Here is an 11,883-nt window from a genome sequence, read left to right on the forward strand (position 1 = left end):
TTAGTTTTCTCACCCATTTATTGAATATTCACATTTACAGGAAAACACAGGCTCGTAGGCTCAAATAGTCATAGTAATAATGTAGCAGTCATCTCGTATTACAGCAGATATGAACCATCTCATGGCATTAAAATAGACCGGAAATACCTTCACATGATTACATGATTATGTACATTTAAATAGACTGTATGTATATACTGTATATGAGCTAGTGTCGCCCAGCGACTGCGCAATATTTACCCATAAAAAGCTGCGATAGGCAAATTAAGCATCTGCTCGTCCATAGGTGTCAAACTCAGGTCCTGGAGGGCCGCTATCCTGCATGTTTTCCAAGTCTCCCTGTTGCAAAACACCCGATGCAAATCATTCAGATCATCAGCAAGCTCTGCGGAAGCCTGACATTGAACCTGTTCATTTGAATCAGGTGTGATTAAAAACGCACTTAAAGTCATCGTGGTGGTCTGAGATGAGAGATGCTGTTGTCGTGGCAACAAGCGGTCAACACCTGATGATAACATTCTGTTCTAAATACTGTACACACACACACACACACATATATATACATATATATATACACTGTTTATATATATATATATCACTTATTATAGCTGAGCTTTGTCGTTACCATACAAGTAGCAACAGATGACGTAACAGGGTGGTCCAGTGGACTCTGTCCTGCCCTGCAGTGTGTGGCTGGCTAGGTATTGAAAAACACTATACAGCAAGATAGAGCACCTTATGCATGGATGTTGCTAGCGCGGATTACTCTAACCGGACACAACATTAGGTACACCCGTGAATGACAGCCAGTATAAGAGTTGTGTTGAAAGCCCCTTTCATACTGCCAGTAAAAGCCAACATTTTTTTATGCCCTCTAACCCCCCGCCCCCCTCCATCCCCACCCTCTTGTGCTGCTCTGCTGTGGCACCGGAATGTGGTATAAAGGAGACCATCCCCTTCATTGATTTCTGTGTAAAAGGCACAGGCAAAGAAATGCCGGGACAGGGGTGTGAAGTTATAGAATATCGTCATTGTTTTTGTGTGACACCCGAGACTCACTTCTCCCACCCTGTTGCGTCGAAAGCAATTGTCCCTTCCCATCCCACCAGGCGCCGGCTGGTGGTTGCGAGATGCCGTGACTTTTACGTTAAGGCTCCGTTGCTGCATGAAAGAGGCAGGCGTACCTAATATTGTGACCTGGTGAGCTCATGTAGATTCCTTGAGATGTTTAATGCTTTCCGGGAAAGAAAAAAAAAATCCGATATTGCCCCCTTTTAAACGCCATACATACTACATTATCAAGCAAATCAAAAGACTCAATATATCAATATAAAACATGATAATGCATACACTCTTTTTTTGCAATAGAGAATACAAAAATGCATTTTCTTTCATTTTCAAACACAAAAAGCCACGAGAAGCGCACAAACAAAAGCTTTTTTTTTTTTTTTTTGAGAGTCAGACAGAACCCACTCATTCTCGCTGTGCTTTTAAAATGAATGCAGGGCCTGGAGGAGTGGGGCTGTAGTTTTTTTTTGGGGGGGGTGGGGGGGTTGACGTTTTTAGCACATGTGGGCGGCGGGATCAACCTCCCCCGGCGTGTAGAAATCCGGGATGGGCAAGCCGGTGTGCAGCGTCACCTGTTGAAATCAAGACGCCAAGTGATGATAAACCAAGCCTGCGGAGGGCGCTGTTGCTCTACTTCAATGACACACGAAGAACATCAAACACAGCTCCGAGTTTTTGGGGAGTCTTTTTTTTTTTTTAATCCTTTGAAGAGACAGCCCGAAGGAAAGACTTTGAAATGAGCAGTAAGAAAAAGCCTAAAGTACGCTGAATCACTGATAAATAATATGGTAAATATTTAAAGTGGGAAGCTTTTGATCAAAAAAGACTGTGTAGTGTTTTAATGCATTTTTATGTGTGCACATAATTACAAAATAATATAACAGTAGATTCATTTGAATAATTTCATTTCGGAGTAGCTAAGACAAAGGACGGCGCGAGTGACGCGTCGTACCTGTACATTCCGGTTGAGGCTGATGGCGGGGTAGAAGGTGCCCTCCAGGGCCTCGAAGGCCACGGGCCCCTGCTGCTCGTCATTGATGAGGAAGATGAGGATCCTGCGCGTGAAGTCCAGCAGCACGCCGATGGTGGAGCCTTTGCCGATGCCGCCGTCCGTCCTAAACTCACAACCACAAAATCCTACTGTCAATTCCACATTACAATTCCTTACAGAAGGAATGGTTGGTCGCTGGTTGCTAGGCAGAATAAAAACTTGTGGTGACTTTCATGCAAACGATACAAATCCTTTTTCTCAAGTACCGAGGACCTTTTGATGTACAAGATTGTACATGTAAGCCCCCCCACCCCCCCACAAAAAATGCAGTAAACCTCTACTTGAACAACTGAACTTTATTTGGGTGCCAGTAATAAGAGGGTGTGTACACTTGTGCAACCGCTATATTCCCATTTATTATTTGTACTTTCTCCAGGCCAGAGGCCACATAAATGATGCAAAAAGTTCTGAAATGAATTATCTTGAGCTAATCGTTTCGATTACCTGTTGGTGTGTGAGTTGTTGTGCATGAACCAGGAACGGTTGTTGTCCACATACATGGCCCAGGCCTTGTCGTCTTTGCCCAGCATGACATCTTTCAGGACGTCGGCGCGCGCGACCCCGAAGGCCGGGTCCGGGTGGTTGTCGTAACGGTCCAGCGTCATCTCCCAGTAATGGACGCCGCGCGAGAAGGCGGCGCCCCCCAGGGCCACGCGGTCGTCGTAGCTGTTGCACGTCACCGTCAGGTTGTCGTTGGACAAGATGATGTCCGGGTGTGCCGACGCCGCGTCAAAAGTGAACCAGGCCACTGCGCCAAAACACCATACAGGTAATTAGATCGAAGGATTCTTAAAGTGGGGCGACCCGTTAGTCCAGTGGTTAGCACGTGGGCTTCACAGTGCAGAGGTACCGGGTTCGATTCCAGCTCCGGCCTCCCTGTGTGGAGTTTGCATGTTCTCCCTGGGCATGCGTGGGTTTTCTCCGGGTGCTCCGGTTTCCTCCCACATTCCAAAAAACATGCGTGGCAGGCTGATTGAACACTCTAAATTGTCCCTAGGTGTGAGTGTGAGCGTGGTTGGTTGTTCGTCTCTGTGTGCCCTGCGATTGGCTGGCAAACGATTCAGGGTGTCCCCCGCCTACTGCCCAAAGACTGCTGGGATAGGCTCCAGCACCCCCCCCCCCCCACGACCCTAGTGAGGATCAAGCGGCTCGGAAGATGAATGAATGAATGAATGATTCTTAAAGTGTGGGATTAGAATCACTCATGGCACGCGGCTCCCTCTTGTGGTAGGCAAAGCAATCACTGTTTAAGCACAGTTCAGTTGTATTTAACTTTGTCACAATGCATGTGTGTGTGTGTTCTGAAAATGTACAGCAAGTCTTTGAAGTCAGCAATGAGAGAAAGCGAGAGAGCACGAGAGCGAGCTTACCTGACTGCATATCACCCGGGGGGAGTCCAGCTGTAAGAGGGGAGAGGTGATAGCGAAAAGTGGGAGAGGAAGCAGCTTTAGCCAATCCAAAACCAAAAGAAAGCATGAACACTTCATGTTTTTCTTTCTTTTCCTCAAGCCCATGAAAGCAAGCTCGTGAAGCCCAGCACAGTACGATCATTACCATGAGAACTATTATCGTCACTGTGGTCATTGTCACATTGGAAGCCAATTTTATAAAAAATGTCATAGGATAGAAAAACACATTTTTATGACTTTCATGTGACCGAGACAAGGACCTGGATAAGTATAAAATGAATAGAAAAAAATGGAATGAATATATTGGTTGAATAAAATCTATTTTGTAGGAGTTTCAACATCAGTTCTTTTTCAGACTGATACCAGTACCGATACCACTAGTGCTTTTGATATGTGAAATTTCATTTACCACAGTGACAAGATATTGTGACTCAAGATGTGTCAAACAGCCGCAGTGTGGTGCCAACTACTGGCAAAAAACACTTATTGCATGTCAAAGTCTCCCTTTTTTTAAAAATGTTTTGCCTTAAGTGCTGATACCAATACCTGGTATCGGTAATTACCTATCCTAATAATTTGTCATATTGTTAACAACCCCGCAAATACTTTATGACATTCAAACATGATTTCATTACGTTCATTTGCACAAAACCAATCAATTTCCTCAGTGTTAAAAAAAAAAATAATAATAATTTGCTTGGTGTACCATGAGACGTGTGCATGACTAGCGTCTTGCTGTACTGTCCCACGCCGCTGGCGTTGAAAGCCTTCACCCTGGATTTGTACGTGCTGTTGTAGTGCAGGCCGTCCACCGTGCAGATGGTCTCCGTCCCCACGTACACTTCCTGCGGGGAGCGCACACAGCAGAGCGCCGTTTTTGCCGACAGCTCTGACGGGTCGGAACAACGGCACGTGGGCGGGTCGGCCCACGCCGGGAGTATTAATAAAGACGGGTGAGTCAGTGAGTCAGTGCATGCTACAGATATGTGCGGCACACACGGTGCCGAGTTTTTTTTGGCTAGCGAAAGGCTCGACGGTGTTTATTTGCTTTCTTATGAAGTGAGCGAACGTACCCTGAAGTGGCCGCCGTCGCCGTCGTCCAACTCCAGGATGTACCCGTCCACGGCGATGGTGGAGAGCGGCGGTTGTTTCCATGACAACGTGGCACTGTTGTTCTCCGTGAAGCATTCTTCCAGCTGGAGCATGGGCGCCGACGGCACTGGGGAGGACGAGGCCGCACGGGTCGATACGCGACGGATGCTCACATTATTAGGTGCAGCAAAAGTATTTGTGAAAAAGTCAATAAATGTCAAAATAATACACCGACATTAAAAAAAAAAAAAAAAAAAACATAACACTAAATGCGACAGCAATAATGATGCCAAATTTTAGCAGGAATACTAAACGTGAATTTTTGTTCTGGAAACATTAAAAAAAACGCTGAACCGTAAACATTTCATCATTGAAGACAGAAAATAAATAAATAAATAAAATATATATATAATAAAAAATGATATATATTAAAAAATGAAAATATCAGATAAAAACATCTAAAATCTAAAAATCTAAAAAATCTAAATCTAAAAATCTAAAACAATTTGACAAAAAAAATTAAATAAAAAATACACGCACACAAATATATTAATTGCAGTAGTACCGATAAGTAGTGAAATTTTATCGCTACCGTTGGGAGATGACCCCAAAAATTAATACATAAATAAATAAGGCATCAAGCGCAGCGGCGGGCCTACCTTTCATCTGCACAAAGTCCAGCTGATGGATGGTCTGCAGCAGCGGCGCGCTGTCCAGCGTCAGGTCGAAATCGCTGGTCATCCTCGGTGTCAGCGTCCCTTTGCCCCACTGGCTCTCCGTCATCAGGACCCTCCGGATCAACGCGTCCGAGATCTGTCAGACAAAAGGACTCGGTCAGGGAGCGATCGCAGACGAGAAGGATAAAGCCGGGCTCACCTGGAGGAAGCCGCTGGGGTCGTTTTCTTTGATCACCTCCAGGCAGTACTCCATCAGGCCCGTCGTCTGGCGCAGCTTCACCGTGCAGTGGGAGATCTGATCACGCACCACCTGGAAAAACGGAGAAGTAGTACTGGGTCAAAACAATGGACAAATTCCCAAAGATTTCTTGACAAAGAAAATAATCGATGATGGAAAGAAATGTAATCATTAAATGGCAAACGTCATTGTGCAAACATTCTGTTTTGCCATTATTTTGCTTCTGTACATTCATCTTCCAAGCCGCTTGATCCTCATTAGGGTCGCGGGGGGTGCTGGAGCCTATCCCAGCTGTCTTCGGGCAGTAGGCGGGGGACACCCTGAATCGGTTGCCAGCCAATCGCAGGGCACACAGAAACGAACAACCATCCGCACTCACACTCACACCTAGGGACAATTTAGAGTGTTCAATCAGCCTGCCACGCATGTTTTTGGAATTTGGGAGGAAACCGGAGCACCCGGAGAAAACCCACGCAGGCCCGGGGAGAAGATGCAAACTCCACACAGGGAGGCCGGAGCTGGAATTGAACCCGGTACCTCTGCACTGTGAAGCCGACGTGCTAACCACTGGACTACCGGGCCGCGCTTCTGTACATTTATGGCCAAACTCTAGAGCTGAACTAATCAGTTGAAGCTTTTTTGTATGTGAAAATCCTTCTCTGTCGTAAAGTTAAACAAATACTAAAGAACTAATCATTGTAAAACAAGAAAATCCTCTGACACGACATGCCTATCTTTGTTGTTGTCAATCTTAAGCAACCAAATAAGATTGATCAGTTATGTGATTTTTTTCTGCCAAATATCAGAATTGACATCGGCCTAAAAAAAAGCTATATTGGTCAGGACCGAGTTATTACTCAATGTGCTGCCGTTCCTTGTTGAATATCACTTTTTTTCTTTTTGGTAGTGAGGCTAGAACAGATTAACGGCATTCCCATTCATTTCAATGGGAAAAGATGATTTGAGACACAAATGGAACATACGAATCTGTATGGCGAGCATGAATAGGTCGACGTAACTGTTGAAAAGCTTCACAGGACTGCTGTCAACGTGATGAACCATGACCGGTCCCATCCTCAACAAAGGATGTGCGACATTTTCACACGACAGGATGAGTGAACAGTTGTCTAGTTACATCAGAGAAGATGTAGCTACTAGCAACATCCGTTCATGTTAGCATTTATTCTTTTTTTTTTTGCCACACTACCATTTCTGAGCACATCAACATTGATGCCGTCCATAGCTTCTTGGGAAAGAGACTCAAGTAAAACACACACACACACACACACGGAGGGGTTGCTAGGTAACAGTAACCTGGTCGCGGCTATGGTCTAGCAGGGAAAATCCTCCAGAGAAAACATGGAGGATGACAACCACAAGCAGTACAGTGCGACACGTAACGTTTGACATTCCTGCGGTCATTCATTTATTCATGACCTGTTGCTAGGTAGAATATGCGGGGGCAGGAAAAGAAGGGCACACTCTGCCGCATCACGTCATAGATGCGATACGTCATTTACTCCTCAACTGCTCATTTCAAAGGTGCCCTCCGTGCCTACTTTGTTTTTGATACACAGCCGCTCAATGTAGGGAATGAATATGTCTATCTATCTATCGATTTATGTAGCAAGCTAGCTAGCTAGCTAGCTATCTCTTTCTCTCTATCTATCTTCTATCTCTCGAGCTTGCCATTCCGCGACGAGGTCACGCGAGGTCACCATGGAGTTGACACAATTTTCCTCCAGGGGGACCAGGCCATCGCCCTGTCGTGGCCGCCATAGGACACGCTAACCTCTAGACGGCCACATATTTGGAAGTAATCAATCAGCGGAAAGTTGTTTTGCATATCAAATCAAGGAGACCCAATTAGAGCAAAACATATGTAGTATATATTGTGTATGAATGAGAAACCAGAAAAAAAATGTTATTTCTGAAATAGACTCTTAGTACAGGGGCATCTTAATTATTTCTAAATCAAATCATCTTCCAAACCCGATAAAACATTCAGATTCAGAAAACTTTATTTATCCCCGCGGGGCAATTAGAGTATAAAAGATTACCAGAAAAAATATATAAAATGGTACCGGTACCTATCAATTGTATTTAGAGCATGACGAACTCGCATTCGACGCTAGCAAAAGCCGAAACAAGGCAAACATGAGGCTGTGGCCCCAATATAGGAATCCAAATAAAGCCAAGGAACAAGCAAAACAGACGTCAGAATCCTTTGATGGACTCATTCCCATCTGGACTGCCGCACAAATCGTGCCTAGCAACGAGTGACCATGCAAACAGCAATCACATGGAGAATTTGCCGCTGGTTCGCTTGACAACATTCCTCCTTTGTCTCTTGCTGTGTGAAAAGCGCTCCGCGAAGCTACGTCGGGCCAAGCAGAGGGACGAGGCGTTGAATCACCGTGACAACTGCGACACGGCCGCAGAGGGACGGACGGCAGCTTGTTGTTGCGGTAAAAATCGCAGTCGCTGGCGTCTCGTGAAGACTAAGTGCTCTCTCCCGGCTGAGTGATAACATCAATAACACGCTCAATTATTTAGTTTCTCTCTTCGCGGGGAAATGATCCCATTCTCACGGCGTCCTTAATCATCCGGGAGCCTCGGAGGAGACGGCGCAGTCAGTTCATTCCAGGCCACTGAGCGCGCTGCCTCTTTCACACAGACAACAATGTGTAAAAAAGAGACTAATTCATGTAGAGATATTGCACCAAAAAAATTATATATATACATATTAGGGTTGTGTGCGAAATGGGCAATGACTGGAATTCATTCATTCATTCATTCATTCATCTTCGAGCCGCTTGACCCTCACTAGGGTCGCGGGGGGTGCTGGAGCCTATCCCAGCTGTCTTCGGGCAGTAGGCGGGGGACACCCTGAATCGGTTGCCAACCAATTGTACACAGAAACAAACAACCATCCACGCTCACACTCACACCTAGGGACAATTTAGAGCGTCCAATCAGCCTGCCACGCATGTTTTTGGAATGTGAGAGGAAACCGGAGCACCCAGAGAAAACCCACGCAGGCCCGGGGAGAACATGCAAACTCCACACAGGGAGGCCGGAGCTGGAATCGAACCCGGTACCTCTGCACTGTGAAGCCAACGTGCTAACCACTGGTCTACCGGGCCGCCCTGATATACATTCATTCATTCATCTTCCTAACCGCTTGATCCTCACTAGGGTCGCGGGGGGTGCTGGAGCCTATCCCAGCCGTCTTCGGGCAGTAGGCGGAGGACACCCTGAATCGGTTGCCAGCCAATCGCAGGGCACACATAGACGAACAACCATCCACGCTCACACTCACGCCTAGGGACAATTTAGAGTGTTCAATCAGCCTGCCACGCATGTTTTTGGAATGTGGGAGGAAACCGGAGCACCCGGAGAAAACCCACGCGGGCCCGGGGAGAACATGCAAACTCCACACAGGGAGGCCGGAGCTGGAATCGAACCCGGTACCTCTGCACTGTGAAGCCGACGTGCTAACCACTGGACTACCGGGCCGCCCATGACTGGAATTGCGATGCAAATTTAAAAATTAGCGTTTTGGATGTGTGGGAGGACGAATCATAGCGGCGAGGGATCCTGTACGTGAAAGTAAGTTATTTTCAACTAAAAGGGAAAACCTTTGCCCAGATTGTGCTGTTAGCATATATACACGTTTTCCAATAAGTGTCGGTTCAAATTTAAGCGAAACATGCTTTGGAAAGAGAGGAAAGGGGGCCTTATGTTGGGTTTCATGCCGTGTCCAAGGTTTAGCGTAAATCCTCAGCAATGTGGCTAATCTGGACACTGGCAGATGGGCCAACCCACTCCCAAACAGACGCGCAGGCACACACACACAAAAAACGCAGAGGGAAATGCGCATCCACACACACACACACACACACACACACACACACACACACACACACACACAGTGTGACTGGTATCTAAGTTTGTGGTCGCAAAAGAGGCTTTTGTGTAGCGTTGATTTTATTGCGCTGGCTCACAACACCTCCACGTGCCAAACATTGATTCTCACCAGCGTCCAAGCGTGAAATTGAAAACACTAACTCGCGCCTCACTCCAAACACGTGCCTACTTCTCGCTAGTCAGGTTACTAGCGACGTGAAGACAAAATGTTTGTGGGTTCACGGTCATCGCAAGCTACATGCTACAAACATGCAGGTTTTCGTTTGCACTCATCAGTGGAACCTCTGCAATTTTTAAATTAAGTTCTGAGGGCGCGCTTTACCTTGAGCTTGTGTTCGTGCTCCTGATTGACGCAAGCGAGTAGCTGAGCCTTGCGGCGGTTGAGCGCTTCGATGAGGGCGTCGCACTGTGCCACCAGACACGCTTCAAATTCCACACTGTTCTCCTGCGGGGGGGACCAACGCAAATAGTGCGTTAGTGGCACGAAAAGAAACACTTGATAACTAAATTGGCTTTATGTGTAATTTCACTATCCAACAATAGATGGTGCCACACTTGTTCGGTTAGTTTGAGACATTGGTCAAATAAAATGTTATGTCCCTATCCATGTCGTGTTTTCCGAACTAGCTAGCTAGCACTAAGCTAACCTGGAAGGATTTCTCTCTCAGCGTTGAAATTTGGAAACTCCGTGCTCGACAACGTCTTATGACAATATACTGGTACAGACAATTCCAGCAACTTTTTTTTGTGCTTTATCACATTTTCCAATCAAGAGCTGCTCCAAATATTTTGGAAGAGCCTCGTGTTGTTATGTTGTTATAAGGATTATCAAAACACCGTTAATCCTCTTTGTCCGTCCCCGCGGTGTGACATTTTTTGGTGTACCTGGATGTGCTGCACGGTGTTCCTGAGCTGCACGAGGAACTCTTTGGCCTCGCTGGCTCGGTCCGACAGTCCGTTTAGAGCCTGAGACAGTTGACCCTGGAACATTAGTGGGAAGCAGTCGCGAATTAGCTGCTAATTAGCACCTAAAGACAAACTTCAGTCCAAACATGTTGTGTGTGTGTGTGTGTGGTGTAAGGAATTGGTATTTAAATAAATTAATAGATAAATAAATAACAATGATATTAAATTTGCCAGGTTGTCTTTCAACTAACATTTGAAAAAACAAAATGAATTAAAATGTGATTAAATTAATCCGATTTCTTTTCAGCAAAAAGAACAAAAAAAAGTGAAAATTTGAAAAATGTAATTTGATTAAATCAGCCTGCCTTTCAGCAAAAAAAAAAAAACTAACAAAAAATAGACAACCTCCAAGATAAAAAATAAAAATAATCACAAGAAATAAAGTCTGAGTAAACCAGGCCACTTTCCAACAAAATAACAAATAATCACAAATAATGGCATTGAATGTGCCAGGTGGCTTTTTTTTACTAAAATAATAATAATTTTTTAAAAATCTCCCAAAAATGCTACTTTCTATGAACTATGCTGTCTCTTAAGTAAATAAAACGATTTTATTTGATTTTAAAGTTGATTTTAATTTTTTTAAATCAACTTTGACAAATAAACCAGGCTTCCTTTCCACTGAAATCCTAAAAAAAGAATCATAATTATTCTTCTTAAAATGAATGTAACTCAACATTGCTGCTGATAAGGCAAAGGAGATGAACAGATCATGTGACAGGAAATCCCCCACAAAACTTCCTGTTTGGACACCTTTGGACATTTTTTGGGGTCAGGGATGTGCACCCGGGGTCACGTGACCCTCCGAGAACCATTCACACTTCAGCCAGCAGCCACATTCTATTGTGGTTTTCTCATATTGTTGGAATGCGGACAAACACTGGCTGATACAGTTCCGAAAAAAAAAGTCTGACGTTTTGACGCGCCTGCAAGGGGATTGGGGTTAACCTTTAACCCCCACATTTGGGACCATGAGACAGCTGAATACACAGCTGAACAAAGACCAGACGTTATACGGCCACCTCGCGTGTTAAACGACACATTTGGAAGTCTCTTTGTGTTTCGTGGAGGACCGCAACTCATTTGAATGGACTTGTCAGCATTTAGTTGGTTAGCATCCTGTTAGCAAGGCATGCTAACAATCACAGCCGCATCTGCGCTAATGATGGAAAATAGAGTTAGCTTAGCAAAGAACGATGTCGCCTACTTTCAATGCAAAGTCATTACATTGGCACGTGCGCACACACACTGGCACGCGCGCGCACACACACACACACACACACGTGATTAATATCATATTTTATGTTGACACGGTCCACTTTTCACCATTCAACTTGGCAGCGTATGGCGACGTTTTAGGAAAACATTCAAGCAAGCTGTTGAATAAGATGAAACATTCATAATTCATCACTTGCATCATCAAGAATGCACAAGCTGTGAGATCCCTTTCAT

The 11,883-nt window shown here is 45.1% G+C and overlaps 1 protein-coding gene and 1 long non-coding RNA gene across 2 annotated transcripts in view; both read right to left on the minus strand.

Moving 5' to 3' along the window:
* The window catches only part of LOC127615107 (uncharacterized), a 25,284-nt gene continuing 13,401 nt past the window's right edge, over positions 1 to 11,883 (minus strand). Inside the window, exon 2 of the long non-coding RNA XR_007966817.1 lies at positions 1 to 318. This is a non-coding gene — a long non-coding RNA (uncharacterized LOC127615107). The remainder of the gene's footprint in view (positions 319 to 11,883) is intronic.
* trim9 (tripartite motif containing 9) overlaps positions 1,549 to 11,883 on the minus strand; it is a 12,858-nt gene continuing 2,523 nt past the window's right edge. Inside the window, exons 2-11 of the mRNA XM_052086638.1 lie at positions 10,351 to 10,446; positions 9,788 to 9,910; positions 5,497 to 5,607; positions 5,280 to 5,433; positions 4,602 to 4,747; positions 4,235 to 4,373; positions 3,490 to 3,519; positions 2,564 to 2,867; positions 2,021 to 2,183; positions 1,549 to 1,640 (exon numbers count right to left, since the gene is read on the minus strand). Coding sequence (XP_051942598.1) covers positions 1,563 to 1,640; positions 2,021 to 2,183; positions 2,564 to 2,867; positions 3,490 to 3,519; positions 4,235 to 4,373; positions 4,602 to 4,747; positions 5,280 to 5,433; positions 5,497 to 5,607; positions 9,788 to 9,910; positions 10,351 to 10,446 — 1,344 coding nt within the window. The 3' untranslated portion in view covers positions 1,549 to 1,562. The remainder of the gene's footprint in view (positions 1,641 to 2,020; positions 2,184 to 2,563; positions 2,868 to 3,489; positions 3,520 to 4,234; positions 4,374 to 4,601; positions 4,748 to 5,279; positions 5,434 to 5,496; positions 5,608 to 9,787; positions 9,911 to 10,350; positions 10,447 to 11,883) is intronic.

This window comes from Hippocampus zosterae, chromosome 14 (assembly GCF_025434085.1).
Source record: "Hippocampus zosterae strain Florida chromosome 14, ASM2543408v3, whole genome shotgun sequence".
In the NCBI taxonomy this organism is placed as follows: Eukaryota; Metazoa; Chordata; class Actinopteri; order Syngnathiformes; family Syngnathidae; genus Hippocampus; species Hippocampus zosterae.